The sequence below is a fragment of the Danio rerio genome, chromosome 11 (genome assembly GCF_049306965.1).
Source record: "Danio rerio strain Tuebingen ecotype United States chromosome 11, GRCz12tu, whole genome shotgun sequence".
Classification (NCBI taxonomy): Eukaryota; Metazoa; Chordata; class Actinopteri; order Cypriniformes; family Danionidae; genus Danio; species Danio rerio.
The window spans coordinates 13,414,415-13,437,511 of record NC_133186.1 but is presented as its reverse complement, the minus strand read 5'-3'; the positions used below and the strand labels follow the sequence as shown (position 1 = coordinate 13,437,511).

At 35.9% G+C, this 23,097-nt stretch overlaps 1 protein-coding gene across 2 annotated transcripts in view; it reads right to left on the bottom strand.

Moving 5' to 3' along the window:
• The window catches only part of dnhd1 (dynein heavy chain domain 1), an 80,081-nt gene continuing 56,984 nt past the window's right edge, over nucleotides 1-23,097 (bottom strand). For both annotated transcript variants that reach the window (XM_073916542.1, XM_021479939.3), the window contains exons 37-43: nucleotides 21,779-21,950; nucleotides 21,590-21,703; nucleotides 17,036-17,234; nucleotides 16,858-16,949; nucleotides 13,762-13,911; nucleotides 6,905-7,524; nucleotides 1-3,855 (exon numbers count right to left, since the gene is read on the bottom strand). In XM_073916542.1, the coding sequence (XP_073772643.1) occupies nucleotides 3,493-3,855; nucleotides 6,905-7,524; nucleotides 13,762-13,911; nucleotides 16,858-16,949; nucleotides 17,036-17,234; nucleotides 21,590-21,703; nucleotides 21,779-21,950 (1,710 nt within the window). In that variant the 3' untranslated portion in view covers nucleotides 1-3,492. The remainder of the gene's footprint in view (nucleotides 3,856-6,904; nucleotides 7,525-13,761; nucleotides 13,912-16,857; nucleotides 16,950-17,035; nucleotides 17,235-21,589; nucleotides 21,704-21,778; nucleotides 21,951-23,097) is intronic.

Genomic DNA, 23,097 nt, shown 5'->3' with positions numbered 1-23,097 from the left:
ATGAATGATTTTATTAAGATGGTTTATTGGTGATTGGATGGAAATCAGCCCAATCAGGCAGCTTTACTTGGACAGAGGAAAATGAAGAGCTGTTCAAAAATATTTAAGACACACACTGTAAAAAAAAATCCAGGTTGGCAGGAAAAAAAGTAACATAACAACCGTTAAATTACAGAAATTTACTGTAACAGAGATTAAATTACAGACATTTAACAGAAATTTATATTTAAGGAAATTTCTGTAATTTAATATCTGTTATTCTTCAGTAAATTTCTGTAATTTAACGTCCGTTATTTTACAGATTTTTTTTTGCCACCCCAACAGCTGGCAATAAACTGTAAAATTACAAATTTACGAATGTACAACAAAATATTTCAGTGAATTTAAGACTTTTTAAGGCCCAAAAGTTTATTTTTTAAAAATGTAAGACTTTTTAAGACACTGCAGACATCCTCAAAACTATTTTTAGAGCAACAATAGACATCCTGCAATCATTAAGTGGTCTATATGTGTTCATACCATATGTGTTCATACCAGCCTGATCTCACGAGAAAACTTAAGTATTTTACGTTTTGCCAGTTTAGTGGCTAATTCGCATGAATTTGTACGAAATTGTACGATTTTAAAAAGGAGGCGTGACACCTAACCCCACCCCTAAACCCGACTGTCATTGGGGGATGAGCAAATCATACTAAATTGTACGAATTAGATCGTACAAATACATACAAATTAGCCACTAAATCAAAATGTTACGAATTGCCTTGAGATTGGGTTTGTTCATACAGTACAGAATGTATTTATTCCATGGTCTGTTGACCTTTTAATTCAGATTGACAAAAAAAAAGCAATAAAATCGTTTAAAGCACAGGTAGTTCCAGTCAGATTTGATCACAGTTCAAACATTAGTAGTAACCATAGTAACCCACAGTGACAAATTGCCAGTTCTGACCCCTGCTAAATTTTTACCCTTCCCGTTCTGGTAAGTTTATGGAGGAGGGCTTAGGATTAGGCAATCAGGTAGTGACTATATTATGCCTGTGTCCTTCACACACACACATGATCTCTCTCTTGAACACACTATCTCTCTCTCTGTGTCTGTCTGTGACTGATTCAAAGCAGTGAAAACTGTCGGAAATTCAGTCAAATAGTGCCAGTAAGAGCATTGACAAGATTTAGACATGTTCTCAAATCTAGCAAAGGATCACAAAATAAGCAGGATTATCAAAGGCTTGCCCTGAGCAATTTTTAAAGGTTACAATTAAAATGCGGAAATATCTGGGCATAGCTGAATGATAAGAATTCAGTAGATGGAAATGACATACTGACAGTGATAAATGACACGGGATCATTCATGTGCATTTCATTTGATTGGCTTCAATGTTTCCTAGTGAGATTACAATAATGACATTTTTCCCATAGTTTTAAATTTGTCTCAGCAAGTGTTTACCAACCTTGTTCTTGGAGGCACACCAGCAGTACATATTTTGGATGTTACCCATATCTGACCCATTCATTTCAGGTTTTGGAGTCTCTTCTAATGTCCTGATGAACTGATTCAGATGTGTTTGATTAGGAACACTTTGAAAATGTGTACTGTTGGTGTGCCTTTAAGAAACAGGGTTGGGAAACACTGGTCTAAGCTATGTTTGTGGGACAACAAATTTGGGACAAAACTTTTCCAATTTGGGAAAAATTGGAAGTGGATTTGAGAAAGGATATATGTTTTGTGAAACAGGCAGCCATGCTTGACTATGGTGTGTTCACAGATTGCCAGAAAGTAAATTGCATCTTCATCAGGGGTTGCCACAGCCGAATGAACGGCCAACTAATCCAGCATATGTGTTACACAGTGGATGCCCTTCAAGCCGCAACTTAACACTGGGAAACACCCAAACACAGTCTTTCACACAAATTCACTCTGGCCAATTTAGCTTATTCATTTCACCTTAAGCACATGTCCGTCAGGGAATTTATTCAGTGTCACCTGAAGAGGCTTAAAGTCTTTTGAAATGTACATTTTATCAGTTTAATGCGTATATTGTGAAATTTGCCACATATGTTTACAATGAGGCAACAAATACATGTTTACAGCTGAATTTAAGTGTTTGATGAATGTTTATGTCATATCACTCAGCACTTACTGCCGGTTTTCTTGAAGGAAGCACACTAACAAACTTTGTACGACTCGTCTCTTCATGCTGAGGTTGATATTAACTCCTGCCTGTGTTTTCATATTTACAATACATCTCTAAATGCGTCACTGTTGGTCCCATTTTTTGAGTATTATTCAAATTTAGCCTATAAGTCATCCACAACACAACTCAGGAGAAAACTAGGTTACTCTGGTGGCTTAAAGATAGCTCGCTCATTCACTCTTATGTGTGTGCGCACAGGTTTATGTGGTTCACAGAGGTACAAAGTTGTTAATGTCATGGCTTTGTACTCTATTAGGCTGGTTGACTGGTTTCATACCTTTTGTCCCTTTAATTAAAAATGCTTAAAAATCATTTTCAACAGGGTCTTTTGAAATTAAGATTTTGCCACAGGTTTCTTTTTAGGGTTGATTTTAGGAGTGGGAGGGGAGTAGGGCTGTATAATAAGCTGTTTTTTTCTAAAATACATTATGCCAGCGGAAAGTCCATCTAAACCATGTTCCTAATGCATTTCCTGTTTTACTTTTTTAATTTCCATACCTTCCAAGAATCCAAAAGGTCCACATGTTGATAAATAATGTATGGATAGCTGTTTTAATATTAAGTTATGGTTGAGTTCTCTCTTTTTACAGATATTAAATAGTTTGACAACAAGCAAATATTCTTGGGCCAATGACATCACTACATTGAAATGGTCTATACAAGTGTGTGTGTGTGTGTGTATGTGTGAGAGAGAAAGAGAGAGAGAGAGCAAGCACTGACAAGAGCTGCAGAGCGTCGATGAAATTCAATGGAAATTTCAAGTGAAATTTGAGAGCTACAGCAAACATAAAATAGCACTTCCTACATTTTTTTATTTGTATTTTTTGATTCGGGAGTGAAATCTGACATGGACTTCATGACAGGCGTCGTGAGTTTCACCCACACACATCTGTAACGTGTTAAGGTAGGAGGATGTCGATCCAGAGGCTGTTATGAACACAAGTGTCAGAGTCCTGAACTGGGTGATTTAAACCAAACTCTACCAACATTTCCAAAAGTCAATAATAACCTTCTTTTTTTGGTCAATTCTTGCAGATATATTTTTAAAACTTGCTTTTTTGTTATTTTTGTTATGTTTGTTGTTCTTTTTGTTAATTTTACCTACACAAACATGTTAAAATGTATTTAAAATAGTCATAAATGTATTAGAAATGAGAGCAATAACTGAACTTGTCAATGTTTTTTTTTTCTCTCTAAACAATTGGTAAATTCTCCGTCTGCGAAGTACAATGTTGCTATAATTTTACACATATTTTCATCAAGAGCATACATTTTAAATCATTCATCACAAGGTCTGTTAAAATAGAGTACTGGTTAACCTAACGTGTCTCATAGTGCAGAGCACTGGTTCTAACCTTGCTGCAAGTGGAACATGGGTGATAATATTGTCCTCACATAGACGCTGACCTCCGTCTGCAGTGTGTGTGTCCACATACAGGGGGCAGTAGTACAGGGATGAGGAATTACATTGTGAGCTTTTAGAAGAATTGATCCTGTCACCTTTGCACTCTTCAACACTGACCCAGATGGGCGGGAAAGAAGAAGGATTGGGAGACTGAGAGTCTTGAAGACCACCAGACCCTGAATCCCACAGCGCCCCCTGCAGCTCCAATCCAGACAGACAAATACCCCATTGGGGAGGTACCATATTATGAAGCACCTGACAAAACAAGAACAAAGGCTGGGTGAATCATGTGGCATTTTTCATTAATAAAGTCTAGTTTTTTGTTTTGTTTTGTTTTTATTCAAAGCCACATGTATTTACAGGCTAGTCCTTACTGTTGTGATTGCCAACAGTAGCTGTCTCATTTCAGAGGCTGCATCCTCCAAAGGAGGATGTTTTAAAAGAAAACTCCAGATTAAATACATGAATTAAGTTTATTTTACTCGGACATCTAAACACATTCATTCATTCGTTCATTTTCTTGTCCGCTTAGTCCCTTTATTAATCCGGTGACACCACAGCAGAATGAACCGCCAACTTATCCAGCAAGTTTTTATGCAGCGGATGCCCTTCCAGCCACAACCCATCTGTGGGAAACATACACACACACATTCACACACACTACGGACAACTTAGGCTAGCCTACCCAATTCACCAGTACAGCATGTCTTTGGACAGTGAAGAAACCAGAGCAACCAGAGGAAACCCACGCGAACGCAGGGAGGACATGCAAACTCCACACAGAAACACCAACTGAGCCGAGGCTCGAACCAGCGACCCAGCAACCTTCTTGCTGTGTGGTAACAGCACTACCTACTGCGCCACTGCTTCGCTCATCTAAACACTCTTTAAAAAACCAAAAAGAGTGTGTCATGTCTTACTAAAGAGTGATTTTATAGACAGTTTAAAATTTAATGTGTACATGTATGGATCAGCTTCTGTACACGTTGTATGCCTTCAGATCGCTTAAAATAGGTCTTAAAATCACTTAGAAAAATTCATTACAAATTTTATCAGCGCTTATTAACACCAGCTGTTACGGTTGCATGTAACGAGATCTGTCCTCTGTAGGCTGTCTCATTTTAAAATGCTCGGTTCAGCCTGTCTGGGCTTCGAAGGACTCACCTTTGAAGTCTGCATCCTTTGGAGGATGCAGCCTCTGAAATGAGACACAGCTAGCGTTTTCTCCACTGGAGTTTACTTCCTGTATCCCTGCCAAACTACAAATACCAGAAATCTTTACAGCAATCACTCGTGCCACAGCTGAAAGTCATTTGGACACACACGCTCACAGGTGAAACTCATCTTCCTTGATTACCTGGACTATTTAAACCCCTTAGTTTCACAAACACTATTTTTGGATCACTGTCTTGGATTGCCCTTTACACTATATATGCTGGTTTTCAACCCCTGCCTGCCTGACCATTCTAAAAAATAAAGCTGCATTTGGACCTACGCCGTCTGCATGTCCTCTATTCACAACACTTACCGAATAACACTTAAAATTATTATTAATTTCCAGCCATTTTTCTTTTAACCTATATAGTTGAACTTAGAATTATTTGCCCCCTATTTAATTTCCCCAGTTTCTATTTAACAGAGAGAAGAATTTTTCTAACACATTTCTAAACATAAAAGTTTTAATAACTCATCTCTAATAATAACTCATCTCTAGGTAGTAAATCTTTGCTCTGATGACAGTACATAATATTTTACTACAGTACATATTTTTCGAGACACTTCTTTACTATTATAGCTTAAAGTGAAATTTAAAGGCCTAACTAGATTAATTGGGTTAACTAGGCAGGTTAGCAACAGGCTGACTTACAACTTTTGTGTTGCGGACTAAAGCAAAGAGCGGGGCGAGGGTGGGAGGTCATGAATTAAAGTGAAGCGGGGTGAGTTTCGTGGGACCCTATTAACATATCTCTGGGGAGCCTCAAAATGCATGGGCCCTTAGAATTGTCTTAACTTCCCTTAAAAAAATTAAAAACTGTTTTTATTTTTATTTCATCAGACATACTGTGAAAATGTCCTTGTTTTGTTAAACAAAATTTGGGAAATATTTAAAAAAGGAAAAAAAATTTAAAAGAGGGTTAATATTTTTGACTTCAACTGTATATACTAGCATTTTTTTTATACAACTTATTACACAACATGATACAAATCACCAAAATCTGAGTAATGGGGATGCACATTTTGTTAAAAAAATATTTAAAAGATGCTTAACCTACAATTCAGGGTTGTTTACAATTTAATAGTTGTAAATATATTGTTATTATTATTATTATTATTATATTATAAATTGTAAAAATTAATAATTAAATTTTTGTTGACAATTTAATTATAAATAAATGATCTAATATAAATGATCAAATATGATCAAATATAAATCAAAGTACTCTTCCAGAGTTTGACGCTATAGATCAAATTTCCTTTAAATGATGAGAAAAGAAAAACAAATGTTTTGACTATATGAGCCGTCGTCATATAATGATTCATAGATCTCGTTTAGTCTCTTTTAGGTTTACATCTTAAGAATGTGAAACTGTGTTTGTATGTATATATATTTTATTGTAATTCTTGAAATGCAAGCCTGTTGTCTTGATCTTGACCCTGTTGTATAATTTAATTAATTATTGAGTTTGAACCATCTTTGGACCAAATACTGTATATAAAGTTGAAGTCAGAATTATTAGTCCCCCTTTTTATATATTTCCCAAATGATGTTTAGCAGAGCAAGGAAATTTTCACAGAATGTCTGATAATGTTTTTTCTTCTGGAGAAAGTCTTATTTGCTTTTTGTCAGCTAGAACAAAAACAGTTTGTAATAAAAAAAAAATAAATACATTTTAAGGTCAATATTATTAGCCCCCTTAAGCAGATTTTTTTCCCAATAGTCTATAGAACAAACCATCTTTATACAATAACTTGCCTAATTTCCCTAACATGCCTAGTTAACCTAATTAACCTAGTTAAACATTTAAATGTCACTTTAAGCTGTATAGAAGTGTCATGAAAAATATCTAGTAAAATATTATTTACTGTCATCATGGCAAACATAAAATAAATCTGTTATTAGAAATGAGTTAAAAAAAACTATTATGTTTAAAAATGTGTTGAAAAAAATCTTTGTACTGTTTAAAAGAAATTGGGGGAAAAAATAAACAGGGGATAATAATTCAACTGTAAATATTTTATATATTTATTTATTTTATTTTTTTTGTGGATTATACGTGGTTGATTTATGCAGTGTGAGATTTACCTTGAAATTCAAACAGTATAGACTGATCTCCTTGTTTTGGATGTGGGCTTCATCTCTGATAAGCGCTGCCAGAAAGCCTCTGGGATTGTGAAAGGCAGCCAATCGATAAACATGAGGTGTAATCCTGGATGACTCTTCCCACAGGTACGACCTGAGCAGCTCTGCTCGAGTCTCCAGACGTGAGAGAGCTGATGCTGTTAGAAGTGCAGCAGCGGAGCTTGTCATGTTATATTTAACCGGCTGAAAATTGTCTGAGAGCAGGGAAGACACCATTGAGTCCAGACGTTCCCATTCTGCCTGGAAAAAACAATGCAACGGCCCATAAGAAGATTCCATTCCCATGCCAATCTCCATTTTTTTTAGCTTGTCTTGTAAAGTCAGCAGCCTTTCCCAAGCTGTCCGGTAGTCTGGAAGTTCTTGGGGTAGCAGTACAACATTGGTTTCTCTTCTGGCATCCACACAGATGTTTTGTGATTGATGTAGAAGATTGCTGAGGCTATAACTTTTTAGTTTGACCAGTTCATCTGCCATTCCTGGACTAAAGCCCAGAAGTAACGGGAGTGTGTCTCTGCTGATAGACTGAATGTGATGTCTCACTTCTGTCAGTAGGTTCTCACCTTCTGCACAAATTAAGTGAAGCATTAAAGAACAAAGTAAATGTTCAGTCATTATTGGATGATTTTAAAAACAATGTTTAAAGCCCCCCTTAACATGTAGGCTAATAGGTTTGTAGGTTGCAACATAGAGTCATTCTAAAACCACAGCCCTATATACGTTTCTGGAGATCGCAAATTATGTAGCCAGAGCTACGTATGGTTGCATTTCATCTTTAAAACCAACGCAACGCAGTAGTATGACGCCGTTTATTTTTTCACTTACCAGTGGACCACTTATCTCCATATGGACAGCTTTTCCACTGTTACCAGTTTGTCTGGTAGCTCAACACGTACTTTATGTCAGCAGACTTGAGACGCAGAGCGGAGTTGATGGCAACATCGGGGTTTGAGTCTGGTTAAGAACGTTTCCAGAAAGCAGATAAGACAAAAACTAAAGCAAAAATAAATAAATAAACAAGTAACTAACAGGGTGAGGATGTGGTAAAATCTGAAAACAGTCAAAATCAGGGGCCTTTTCTTTTTTTTTTTTTTTTTTTTTGAATTGCTTGTTAAAATACTGCGATTGGGTTTAGGGAAGTGGGTGATCGGATCAATCGATGCTTTTAAAAACACTATTGGTTGGGTTTAGGGGAAGGGGAGGGATTGGTCGGTTGGTCAGTGAATCTGTCAGTCAGTCGACAGCGGCCTCTGGTGTATTTAAGCAAGAACAGCAGGCACAAATCGCACTCGTGAGATCTGAAAACGCATACACAGCGGCCTCTAATGAATTCTCGAAAACAATAACTGCAAAAAAACGTAGCTCCTGGGACGTATTTCGCTCTCTACAGAAAAGTATATAGGGGTACGTAATCAGAATGAACCTGGGTTGCTATATTTACTTGTTCTTACTTAATGGCAACTAAGGCTGCATTTACACTGCAGATCTTGATGGTCAATTCCGATTTTGTGACTGTATCCGATTTTTTTGATGAACTGCTTACATCATCTTTTAAAAGTGACTCGTATCCGATTGTCTGCATTTATACAGAACACGGCAAAGACGCAATGATCAGGTAAATAAGCGGACGCTGACTCTTTTCTGCTCTTTTCTCTATTCCTGTATGTAATCTGTTTGTAGCTTTTGACAGAGTGTTTAACTATAGTTTATGACAGAAAGGTTCTCATTTGTCCATCTTCTTTTGATATATAGGCTGTTTTAAACCTTCTGGCATTATATTGTAATGTCCATTGCATGATTTATGCACATGTTGTATGCACTATTTTTATATTAGTTTATATTGGTTACGTGGCGGACATTGTCCTCTCTCTCTCTCGTTAAATATCTTAAATACCTGTGCTATATGACAATATGACAGCTTTTTAAGTCCTCATGTATGAGATTTAAGGTTTGAGACTCTGCTTAAGTCTGTTCTGAAAAGAAAGTGTCAGACTTGACGTCATTCGCTATGGTTTTTAATGGCGCGCTTCTCGTACTGACAGATGAAAATCTGATCTACCTGCTTACAATGCAGACATGAGAACACAGATGCGATTTATGTCGGATAAATTTCAACATATGAAAAAGACCTGAATCTGATTGGAGTAAATAGGAATCCATGTGATTTGTTCCTGCTTACAGGTAAATGGGCCATATCCGATCTGTGCCACATGGGAGAAAAAAAAATCGGAATTGAGTCACTTGAACAGTGCAGTGTAAATGCGGCCTAATAGAGTGGAGGAACTATGACGTCACTTTGTAGGCTAATCGGCTGCTAGCATAAAACTGGTTCCCTCGTGAAAATCCCTATAGGATTTTCCCATAGGGTTTTCGAAGATTGCAAATAATAAGCTCTGTGTTCAAACACTGTTCATTACACTTACACGTTTTGTTCAGCCGGATAATTGTCACACGAAAATACAACATTGAGCACTTTTGGATCTTAAATGCAAACGCAAGACTTGAAAAGCTAACATTAGGCTATAAACGGACTACAGCGCCCTCGGGGTGCTCGTCAGTGACGTCAGCCCCACCCTGCTACAGACGACTTATCAAGCTTATTTTTTAGAAATAACGTCCATAACAAAGAGTTAATCTCTCTGTTTATTATATTATAATCCACGCTATATATTATAAACTAATAAATACGCAAACAAACATAGACCTTTGTGCCTTTTGGATCGTTTTTACGTGGGAAATATGTCTGTTTTGCTTTGCGGTTGTTCTAAAAGTTTAAAAAATCTGTATAAATGTGCCTATATAGTATTATTATGAGACATATTTAAATAAGTGTATCACTCGCGTGCACACTGCCCGCTTACCTTAACAGATGACAGAAATTAGGCGTGAGGAGGAACAAGTCTATCAAATGCCTGCAAGTTTCATCATCATTGCAACATTCAATATTCCTTTTTTGTCACGAAGTACAGTGAAAAACAGCCCATACAGTCACATCTGCTATACGTTTTATAGAGGAGTGTAAATACTGCAGTTAAATGTGATCAGATGAAGAAAAAATGACGAGAAATCACTTGATCACGTTAAAATGAGTTAAGATGCATGTATTTTTACAAATTTATTTACACGTTTGCATTACTGATAGCAGGAAAGAAACAGACTGCTGCACTGGTGAGCAGTATCTTCCTAATATCGTTTAATTAAAATAAATGATCAACAAATTAGTCTCTCGACAGCCTTTACATGTGAAGGAATTATCTACACACAATCTGAATTCTCAATTAGAATAATACAACAAACTATAAAATACTATTCATGAAAATACTTAAATCACAGACAAATCCAAACGCCCAACACAAGCGAGCTGCGCTCCAGACCAGATTAGCTCGATGTCGTATAATGTCCCTGATTCCGCCTGTAGTCTCATTTAGCAACTTGATAGCAACCGTCTTTTTAAAGAAGCATAATCGATTTAAAAGTTGAAGAATGTGCTGTAACTGATGTGTTTTATGTCGTAGAACAAAACGTGAAAGTATATTGAGTTGGTGTTAGCCACGGACCTTATTTAAGTGATTTTACTGAAACCCCATTCAAAAAACCCATTGACTTTGGGACGAGGGAACCGGAAGTGCTAAAATGCTAACTCGCTTCCGGGTTTTTGCATACAAATTGACGTCATAGTTCCTCCACTCTATAGCGTTGTAAATAAGGAAAAGATTCATTGAAATGATTCGATTTCAGAATTAGAAGTTTTTAAACAATTTTAAGTGGGACCTATCATGCAAAAATCACTTTAAACACACTTGTCTGGAAAACAGTCTGTGAGCATAGCCAGATTCTTATGGTAAAAATGTATAAATTCTATTTTTTATAATCACACATTGATTTACATACTCCCTTTATACATGTCATCAGAGGAGGAAAGCCCCACTCATTAGTGACAATCTCTCCCTTGTTGGCATAGGACGTTAGTCTTATTTTTGAATCTGCCACTATGCAATCACACAGGTATTTGTAGCTCCGTCCTCTTTTGAAAAGAGGGCTGGGAGCACAATCTCATTTGTACGTAAAGCGACAGTCACCAAAACGGCACAATAAGGGTCAACGTCTAAAAGGGGCAGTTTTAAAGAGTTATAAAACATTGTTTGTGAGGTATTTTGAGCTGAAACTTCACATACACCCACAATTAGGGATATCAGAAACTTATTTTACTTGTTGCAAAAAGGAGCTTAATAGGTCCTCTTTAAGGACTGAATATGAGCAAATAAATGTTTTTAATTATAATGATATTTCAAGGAATTTACAAGGCTGTTTTCGATGTACTGGGATTAAAAAAACAATGTTTGTTGTTGTTTTAATCACAATATACTAAAATGTATTTTCATAATGTCTATAGCTGTCAAGATTTGAATTAATACATGACAAATTCCAGGTGCAGAAATATCAATCAGTGTTGCAAGCTTAGGCTACTTCATACATCCAGTTTTTTTTTTTTTTTAAGACAGTGGGAAAGCTTTTTTAATGCAAAGAGCAAGTCCATGTCTCATAATATATACAATCATACAGAGAGAGAGAGAGAGTCGGGTAAAATTACTTTAAAAGTAAAAGAGATCTATGTAAAGACAAGCTAAATGTACATTGTTTTCTCTTACATTTGCTTCTGAAATCACTATTGGTTGGATTTAGTGAAGGGGTTCACTAGTCTAGGTGATCTGGACGACCCTAGCATGGACTTGTACAAGAAGGACGTGTATGTAAATTTACAAAGAAATGTACTTCTGTGTAACATATTTTAGAGTTACAAAAAGTCTACACAGTTGTGGCTGGAAGAGCATCTGTCATATAAAACATATGCCTGAGAAGTAGGCATACAGCTGTGGCAATTACTGATTGATCATGGACTAAGCCAGGGGTGTCCAAACTTTTTGGGCCGAAGGCCAGATGCAAAAAAAAAAAAAAACGTTGTTGCGGGACAAATTTTACATACATCACACAGACACGCATAAATATATATATATATATATATATATATATATATATATATATATATATATATATATATATATATATATATGTAGTTAAGCCTTTTAATGTCACTTTAAGCTGTATAGAAGTGTCTTGAAAAATATCTAGTCAAATATTATGTACTGTCATCATGGCAAAGATAAAATAAATCAGTTATTAGAAATGAGTTACTAAAAATTTTATGTTTAGAAATGTGTGGAAAAAAAATAAACAGGGGTGCTAATAATTTAGGGGGGCTAACAATTCTGACTCCAACTGTATATATGTATATATAAATATCTATACATCTATATCATATATATATATATATATATATATATATATATATATATATATATATATATATATATATATATATATATATATATATATATATATATATATATATATAAATTAAGTTAACTAGTCAAGTTAAGGTAATTAGGCAAGTTATTTTATAACAATGGTTTGTTCTGAAGACTTAAGGGGCTTATAATTTTGACCTTAAAAAATAAAAAAATTAAAACTGCTTTTATTCTAGCCGAAATAAAACAAATAAGTCTCCAGAAGAAAAAAATATTATCACACATACTGTGAAAATGTCCTTGCTCTGTTAAACATCATTTGGGAAATATTTAAAAAAGAGAAATAAGAGGGGCTAATAATTCAGACTTCAACTGTGTGTGTGTGTGTGTGTGTGTGTGTGTGTGTGTGTGTGTGTGTGTGTGTGTGTGGATAGATAGATAGATAGATAGATAGATAGATAGATAGATAGATAGATAGATAGATAGATAGATAGATAGATAGATAGATAGATAGATAGATAGATAGATAGATAGATAGATAGATAGATAGATAGATAGATAGATAGATAGATAGATAGATAGATAGATAGATAGATAGATAGATAGATAGATAGATAGATCATAACAAGAACTGCTGCTTAATTGAATGCATGTAATAGCAACACCCGGTGGTTATTTATTGAATTACGTTCATTTTTGTATAGCGAGCCAGATTCTATTGATATTTATAAAAAGCCTCGCGGGCTGCCACAAAACGGGCCGTAGTTTGGACACCCCTGGACTAAGCCAAAGAACAGTAAGTGGAAAAATGTAAACAGCACCCTCTAGTGGATTTGCCATCTAAAACATGCAACAAAACGTACTTTCATTCATTAATTTTCCTTCGGCTTCGGCTCTCTATTTCAAAGGTATCCACAGCAGAATGAATTGCCAACTATTCCAGCATATGTTTTATGCAGCGGATGCCCTTCCAACTGCAACCCAGTATTTGGAAACACCCATACACAATCATTTTTACACACATATACACTATACCAGTGGTTCTCAAACTTTTTTCATCAAGTACCATCTCAGAAAAAAAAATTGTCTCTTCAAGTACCACAAAAATGAGCAGTATTCAAATACAGTGGTGTAGTAGGCCTAGTAAAGGAGCTACAACTCTGCACAGTTAAAAAAAACGTGGCAGATTACCTCAGAAATATAGGCTATGTGTCATATATGGCATAGTATATACATTATTTTTGATAAATTTTGAAATATATGTAGCATGTACATGACATATTTCATTCCTCCATGTACCATTAGAAGGTTGAGAACCACTGCACTATACGGACAATTTAGTTTATTCAATTCATCTATACTGCATGTCTTTGGACTGTAGTGGAAACCACAGCACCAAGAAACAAAGCGTATTTGAAACAACATATTTTACATTACCCAAAAATGTATAATGGGACACATATTTACAATGAGCATGGCGATAGATTGTTTACATACCACATTTTCTTATTAAGTTAATGATATCAGAAAGAATGCATTGACCACTCTCCCATGAAGTAGACGGTTGACTCAGACAAGCTCTAACCACACTTTGCACAGCTGCTAGATCAGCATGGTCTGACACGTGGCTCCCATAAACCAGGTGACCTGTTGAAAGAACAGATTCAAACAGATCAAAAATAATTTTATAGGGTCATGAAGTGAGGAATCAAAATTCTATTTATCCTTTGACATCATTGTACAATAAAAAAGCATCCTGTAAGTTTCAGAACTTTCTCATTTATCTTGGAAATATGTTGGCTCAGAGAGCTCAAATGTTCTGTAAGTCAACACTAACATATTGAAAGAAAGTCTTTCTCACAATATTATGTTTCACAATACATAAAAATGTGCTGCAAAACATCACAGACCCCAATGGAAATGTGTTGGGGAACCCAAAAAAGAGATGAACCTGCTTCCTGTTTAGGTGTGAGGGATACTGCAAAATTTTGGATATTAATATATAATGTATACATAATATATAATGTTGCTATTGCCACTGTTTAAGTCAACCATCTAGCACCTACAAAGAAATCAACAGTGCAACTTTGTTGTAATGTTTTTTTGCCAGATTTTCATATTTCATGAACTACGTGAGGTGACTTTGCAATTTGACTTACATGGCCACAAGGGATTTTTTGTAACTAGATTGTAACTAGATTGAGTTTCCCAGGAAAACTAACACAATGAGAGGGTGTGGGGAGATGGGTGTGAAATGAGTGGTGGCAGGTATGGTTCAAAGATATCCACAAGAGAACAGGCACCAACACAGACAAACATTCAAAGGCTAACAAACACAGACTGAAACACAAGGCTATATAAAGTGTGTGATAAAAAGTTCATAGCTATCAAGTGTGAGTTGTATAAGATTAAGGGGTGTGTAGTCTAGTTCAGTTGCATATGTGAGGTGCCCTCAAATGTGTGTGGTGGGCACTCTAGCTGGTGCCTGTAACAGATACCAAGTAAATACAGGGCCAGCACCGTTAATATTGATACAAATAACAACAGTTTTCTCTTTTTTTTACCATAAAATACAGTTTTTCCAATAGAATAATAGTAATAGTAAAAAGTGTTTTTCTAATGCATTTGTTTTCTTAACTTGTGCAGTGTGTTTGAGCTCATTCAGTCACAGTATAAGACAGCTTGCATTAAAGTCAATCTGGAAAAACAACGAGTACATTTACATGGACACCTTTAATTAAATTATAATTTGATTAAGACAATACTCTGATTAAGAGTCTACCATGTAAACAGTGATTTTTGATTAATTTAATCAGGTCATAATCTAACAGAAATCGAATTAAGACATGTGGAGTATGCCGATTTTAGTCACAATATTGAAGTGCAGTACAGACATATAAACACCTTACTCAAACTATTATTATTATTATGTAGGACATTTTGCCGTGTTTTGCAACAGGATAGTTTATACACAGATGGCTGTTTGACACTATTCTCTGCATACAGAGTCAGTAGGACCACATCTGCATCGCATAACGTGGAGTTTTTTTTTTTCTTCCATTTGGCGTGCGGTATCAAATTTGATCAAAACAACGCTCTTCCAGCAGTCCTTATACATTGTAGTCGAATTCAGTACCTTAGTTTGTCATGGTTGGCATTAATGAAATATTCCTGAATGAAAGTGAAGGCTAAAATCAACAAATTAAAAATGGAGCACCCGAAATTACATAAAACTCCAGAAGAAACATGGATAGCGTGGTGATGCAAAGACGTTAATCGAATTATGCACTATAACATGTAAAACGAGATCATGAAAGGAACATCTAAAAATCAACTCATGTAAACACCTTAATCATATTATTGTCTCAATCAGATTAAGGCGAATAATTTGATTACTGATGTCCATGTACAGTAAATATAGTCAGTGTGTGGAATGAACCAATTTATTACACAATAATGTGGATAAGCATGGCCTCTGCAGATGAAGATCAGGACATCACTGTCTGTTTATGTCCAGTGTCCTGACATTTAATCCTACCAATCAGATTATGCTACGAACACTATACTTGAATGATTCTGAGGTTAAGTGTTTAACCCTAGTTTAAGGCAATATTCCAGCCTCATATCACACCGCTCCACATCAAAATTTATGCAAGTAGCACAATCTGCTTTCGTCATCAAAATGTGCAACCTACTTTTTGAATGGGAGGAAAATCTGACAGGGTAGGACCAAAATATACAGAACACCACCTAAATAACAGAAACCAAACAACAACGAAACTCTAAGCAGTGGAAAAACACTAGACTGCTGCGCTGACTATATTGATCCATGAGTCATATGGCACCACACAAGGTTGAGTAACTGTTTTATTATTTGTTCACTAGTGCCTTGTCTGTTTTTACAGATCATTGCAAGAGTTCACACTTTGCTATTGTTTGATTCTTATTGCGGGTTTGGCATGCTGTCCCAGGAGTGAACCTTTAGCTTGGAGATAATTGAGCCTAGGGCTCCCACCTGGTGATTTAGCATAAAAGGTGGTCTGAGATCAGTCTTGAAAGCTCCACCTGGTAAATGAGGCAAATAGGGACATCGAGTGGATGAAGGGATTCCTTTAAAAAATGAAGATAGGGGAAGTAAGACAAAATGGGTTATTTATAGTGGGCCTGGATTCATCTGATTGGTTTGTCAATGACTGTTGATGAGAGACCACCCGCAATTAATTATAGCATATGATCCTCTCGAAATTTGTTAATAAAACTTACCTTAATATGTACTTGGTCACAACAAAATCCATCATTGAAGGATTTGGGCTATCAAGTATATATAAGCAGATGTTTACAATGGTGAGCACACAGCTTTCTTTCAAACTTTCGTGAAACTAATTTAATGCAGTATGCCAATCATACCAGTGGGCATTTACTACTAAGTCTACAATCTGCCACACCTATTCATATAAGGTGCTCCAATCACTGAGATTAAAACAGAAAATAGTCAATTAATTCTAATTATAACATTATAAGTAGATCTCAGAAAACCAACAAAATAAAAAGCAGTTTATAAACCATTTAAAAAGTTTTAAGTACCAGCAGTACCTGCTATGTATTCCAAAGCTCTAGAGGAATCACTGCAGTGTTTGGCTATGCGGTGATATGTGTCAATCAGAGCATGTAAATCTTCCTGAGTCCTATAAATAGAATGAAGATTAGTCAGATTAGAGATATAAATGCAATAAATAAATGATTGTGCACTCCAATGTGCTCAAATACCTACCAAAAGTAGAGCTGCGCTTGGCCCATGTGTTTGAATGTTTGTCTGTGCAGCAGGACAGAATGCAGGATGGCACACTGAATCTGCACAGAGGCTTCAGGAGAAAACATGGGGATTGTCTGTTTTATCGAGGACCACAGTTCATCCTTCAGGTCCAAGGAGGAATCACACGCCAAGTGCAAGGCTCTAATCCTAACAGAAACTAAATCAGATGAAAGGTTATACACATATTATAACAGAGAACACTTCGATATCATGACCCTTTAGACTGTATGTGAAACCAATTCATTTACTTGCTCCTACATTTAGACCTGGCCTTGTCACATCATTCAATATAAACTTTGGTAACACACTACAATCAAGTTCATTTTTTATTGTTTATTAACTACATCAAAAACAAAACAAACAAAAACACTTTTAAAACATCTTTCTACCTTACATTTAACATTATGTTATATTATATGCACCTATACTAAGCTGACAGAAAGCAGGTTGATGCATTTATATGCAGAGCAAAATCTGTGTGACCTAAGAGGGAAAAATCTAGCTGTGACAACGATATGATAGGTTTAACTAACAAGCTACGAGTGTCCAGAAGTTGGTGCAGCACTGATTCATGCAATTTGTGCAAGTGTGTGAAAAAGTAACATTCTGTAGTGCATTTAGTTATTGTTTAAGGCCATTTTGCCATTTCAAATTTAGACCTGCAGTCTAAACAGTCTCTCAGACATTTACATTAAAAAAGAGAAATATCTCATGCAATTTCTACTGTTTTACCGTGTTTTAGTGATTTCATATTATATATAGCAGGGATTTTAGACCAGTGGGCAGCGGCCCACTAGTGGGCCTCAGCGATCCTGCAGGTGGGCTGTAAGATTAAAACTAACTCTCAATATTATACTATAATTTGAGGATTTCATGATTAATATGCTAAATTAAAATGATCGAAGGAATGCACTTTCTCCTGTTCTCTGGGTGATTACTTCAAACTCGGCATAAAAACATCCTCATGATCACGTCTCCAGCTAGTACACGTAAGTCTGCTCATTCACAAAATAACATTATGCGTGAAGTGAACCTGTCTCCTTGCGTATTTTTGTCTGAACTATTTAATATATCCGCATAGTTGTTCGAATTAATGTCCTGTGAGTGTTTTATAACAGATGAGCACCTAGCGAGGCCCTTGTCTTTCACATGTATTCAGAATATGCAGGTGTAAGTAATATGAATCATCCACATATCTTTTGCGACTTCATTATCTGAGATGTAAAACGCATGGAAAAGCTGCCTAAAAAGAATCATTGCAAAGTCGCGCACACACATAAAGAGACACGAACGCGCTGGTGAAGTGTGTGTGTGTGTGTGTGTGTGTGTGTTTACAGCAGTTTGACTGATAAATATGAATTTGTAGCTAAATCGTTTGCGGTGCAAAACAGCATTTCCCGTTGTTTACATTGTTGCTACAGCATACTGTTAACGCTGAACAGTGGACATGTCATGATCAATTTTAGCAAATAAAAACACTTACAGGTTGTAGTTCACAGCTTCTGCTTTGTGGAGCTTTTAACCGAATCAAGCACTGAACTGGGACAGATTCTGGAGCTGTTCTGTCAAATCATGCTTGCTATGTATTTTATAATTCTCTGGAACATAATTAATATTAAACTGTAAGCACTTCTGTCTTTGTGTTGTGTCCTTTGGAAGCCCAAATACAGAAACAGATGAAGCTCTGTGAAAATAGCAGCTTTTGGACGCATTTTAGCTCTCTGCAATAACGTTACAGCGCCTCTGGCCACGGCCCTTAGCTGCGCAGTGTGTGTCTGCTGTAAAAGTACCTTTGTGATCTCACAAGGGCGAGAAGTATTTTTTGTAGTCCCTAAAATTCATTCATTGTAGGCTTTGCTAAGTTTCTGTAAAAACCAAGGACTCCCTTTGCATTGCACTTTAAGCTTTTTACATGCAGAGATGCTGTTTATGTTCACACAGCTACATTACACATCAACTAAAGTTTAAAATATGAAATTGCAGTGGACCACCCCTTTAAATAACAATAAGTTTGTTTGTTTGGCATAATTCAGTAAAAAAAATGTCTGTAAAACTACATTTAACATGTTTACCTAACTTAAATAAAAAATTTCATCAAGTTGAAAAGATTTGGAAGTTCAACCAAAAAATATTCTGCTATTGTTTTTTTCCTAACAACATTAAAATGAAAATTCAAATGCCTAAAAAGAACAAATAATAAATGAAAATTTCAAATCAACTACCCAAATGATAAATCAAAAGCTCAAATGATCAAATAATAAATCAAAAAGCATTCTCAAATGAGAAATCTACTGTATTTGATATTTAATTTTCATGATCAACTCAGTAAAATCCTGTAATAATTAAATGTTAAATCAAATTCTCAAACTATAATTAAAATGGAGGAACACACACACCCACAGCTGGAAGCTCATGATGGACTAATTACAGAGACTATAAAAATACCTAATTTACACAGACTATTTGCTGAGTCTTGTTTTTTCCTTTACAAAGCATTTTTCTCTGTCCTGTCATGTTTTAATTCTTGTCTTGCTTACTGTTATTGTTGTCTTGCGTCCTGTCCTGTGTCTAAAACATGTTTTATTAACATTTGTCTTTTTTCTTACATTGAAGAAACTGAAGTTTGTTCTAATAATGTATTATTACTGAGTACTGATTTCGAAAGGAGTTTTTTGTACACTCAACTTCAAATAATTTTAGCTCAGTGCAGCTGATGTTTTCAAAAGTTCAGTGAACAAGAAAAATCAAAAGAAAATAAGGATTATGTTTTTTCTTGTTGTTTTGTTGTTGTATTACTGGCTTAATATTTTTAAAGTGCAACCAGAAATATGCAATATACATACAGTGTAAAATATATATACAACAGTATTCATAGCACTTATCTTTTTCAACAGGTTTTTTTTATGTTACAACTTTATTATTCCAAAAAAGATTAAATTAATTTATTTCCTTAAAATTATACACACAATACCCCATAATGACAATCTGGAAAAAAGGTTTTTGAAATTGTTGCAATTTTATTAAAAATAAAAAAACTGAAAAATCACATGCACATAAGTATTCACAGCCTTTGCTAAGGTACATTCTGTTTCCACTGATCATTCTTGAGATGTTTCAACAGCTTAATTGGAGTTTACCTGTGGTAAAATCAGTTGATAGACCATGATTTGAAAAGGCACACACCTGTCTTTACAAAGTCCCAGGGATGACAGTGCATGTCAAAGCACAAAGCAAGCATGAAGACAAAGGAATTGTCTGTACACATCTGAGACAGGATCGTCTTGAGGCACAAGGCTGGGGAAGGTAACAGAAAAATTTCTGCTGCTCTTAAAGTTCTAGTGAGTGAGTTCATAAGTTGAAGACGTTTGGAACCACCAGGACTCTTCCTAGAGCTGGCCGGCCATCTAAGCTGAGTGATCGGGGGAGAAGGGCCTTGGTCAGGAAGGTGATCAATAACCCAATGGTCACTCTGTATGAGCTCCAGCGTTCTTCTGTGGAGAGAGGGGAACCTTACAGAAGGACAACCATCTGTGCAGCAATCCACCAATCAGGCCTGTATGGTAGAGTGGCCAGACTGCCCGCCAGGAATTTGCCAAAAGGCAACTGAAAGATTCTCAGACCATAAGAAACAAAATTCTCTGTTCTGATGAGACTAAAATTGAACTCTTTAGAGTAAATGCCAGGTCGTTATGTTTGGAGAAAACCAGGCCTTGCTCATCGCCATGCTAATACCATCCCTACAGTGAAGTATTGTGGCAGCATCATTCTGTGGGGTGTTTTTTTAGCGGCAGGAACCGGAAGACTAGTCAGGCTAGAGGGAAAGATAAATGCAGCAATGTTCAGAGACATCCTGAATAAAAACCTGTTTCAAAGTGCTTTTGACCACAGACTGGGGCGACCGTTCATCTTCCAGCAGGACAATGACCCAAAGCACACCACCAAAATATCAATGGATGGGCTTCACAACAACTCGGTGAATGTCCTTGAGTGTCCCAGCCAGAGTCCAGATCTAAATCCTATTGAACATCTCTGGAGAGATCTGAAAATGGCTGTACACCATCACTTTCCCTCCAACCTGATAGAGTTTGAGAGGTACTGCAAAGAGGAATGGGCAAAATTTCCCAAAGACAGGTGTGCCAAGCTTGTGGCATCATATTCAAAAAAACTTGAGTCTGTAATTGCTGCCAAAGGTGCATCAACAAATTGAGCAAAGACTGTAAATAATTATGTACATGTGATTTTTTAGGTTTTTTATTTTTAATGAATTTCAAAAATCTTTTTTCACATTGTCATTATGGGGTATTGTGTGTAGAATTTTGAGGAAATAAATGATTTTTTTCTATTTTAGAATAAGGCTGTAACATAAAAAAATGGAAAAAGTAAAGTGCTATGATTACTTTCCAGATGCACTGTAAATATGGTTGTTTTTGATTTCACATTGACTCAATTATACCACTGTGGAGACCATCATTATGGAGAATCATTATGTGTAATGAGCAAAGCACTGCCTACCTGGGACCGAGCGAGGTCTGTCAGCTTTGGTTATAAGCCACAATCTAAACTGGGGATGCACAAATCGTCCTGCATTCTCAGCGTTTAGAAGAGGCCCACCATCTGTCTCCAAATCTGTCAAACACTCAGGTGATTTAGACTGAAATAACGAACTCTCGTAGGTGTAGTGTGTATGGTCATTAGAGTCACCTTTTGTAGTGAAGGACACTACTTGTGTTAACTTGTTCACAACTCTGACATCCCAACAGTCCAGCAGATGACAGTTGTTCAGCACTAACCAGTCGCCATTTTGGACAGCGATGTCCAGAGCTGAGAGAACAGCATCTCCATGACAGCCGGACCCGAAAGAAATAACACTCACCTGTTGACAATAATGACAGACTGATACATAATTTAAAGCTTAACATATATTTTTCACCCACTGAACGACAGTGTTCATGATAACTTCTTAAAAGAACGTCCTTTTATATTAGACATTTATACCACTTTTTACAGATATGGAAAGAGAAAGGTCAGGAATTAATGAGGAGAGGAGGGAAAATGTCACAAGTTGGATTGATCAGCACAGAGGCACATGTGTTAGCTACTAGTCCAAAGCTCTGACTTTTAGAATGAGATTTTATTTATTTCCACATGACCATCCAGAGAAATGTGTTTGCATGACATACATAGAGCATTGTCAGGACCTTATATTCACTTAAGCAACCTACAGATATGGCTACTGGGAACCTGTGTTTCTGCACGCGCAATACTGCAATTTGTCAACCGCAGTCACGCGCAATACTGCGGCTGTAAAAGCCACCTTTTCATTATATATATAAAAAAACATTTCTGTGCTTTACGCAATAGCCACCAGGTGGCGCAAGGAACAACCGCTTTTCCATTGACTTACAGGTGGTTGTCATACAGTATGTGTTATTGAATATAAAATATTTTCTAAAAAAAATGCAATTAAAAAACATTTTTGAAAAAAAACAAGACAAATTTTTTAAATACAAATTTATTACATCATATATCATTAGAAAAAAATAGTAAATTGTTAAAGTTTTAAAGTAAAAAAAAAACTGTAGCCTACTATCATTTATTAGATAAAAAACAAACTGGCCAGCACATTCAACTGTCCTTAGTCACAATTTGGCCAGTTCAATAAAAAATAATAATTAAAACAAAATAATAATAATAATAATAATAATAATAATAGTAGTAGTAATAATAATAATAATAATACAATAATAATTAATTCTTCCTGGATATCAACACTAGCCAAAATATATTCAAATTTAATAATTTTAAATTTAATATGGTCCGCTTCTGGTGCTTCACACCTTGCTCATTTTTATTTCAGGAAAGTCCGAGATTTAGATTTAGTTACCTGTAAAATGTTTTCTCTGCGAAATATGTGAAGTTTACCCAACTTTTAAATTATGCGGAGGCCAAGGCTGAGGGAAAGAGCTATCATAGCAGCTTGTGCCTATGGTTTATATATGGTGTTCTTCACCATTCAGAGG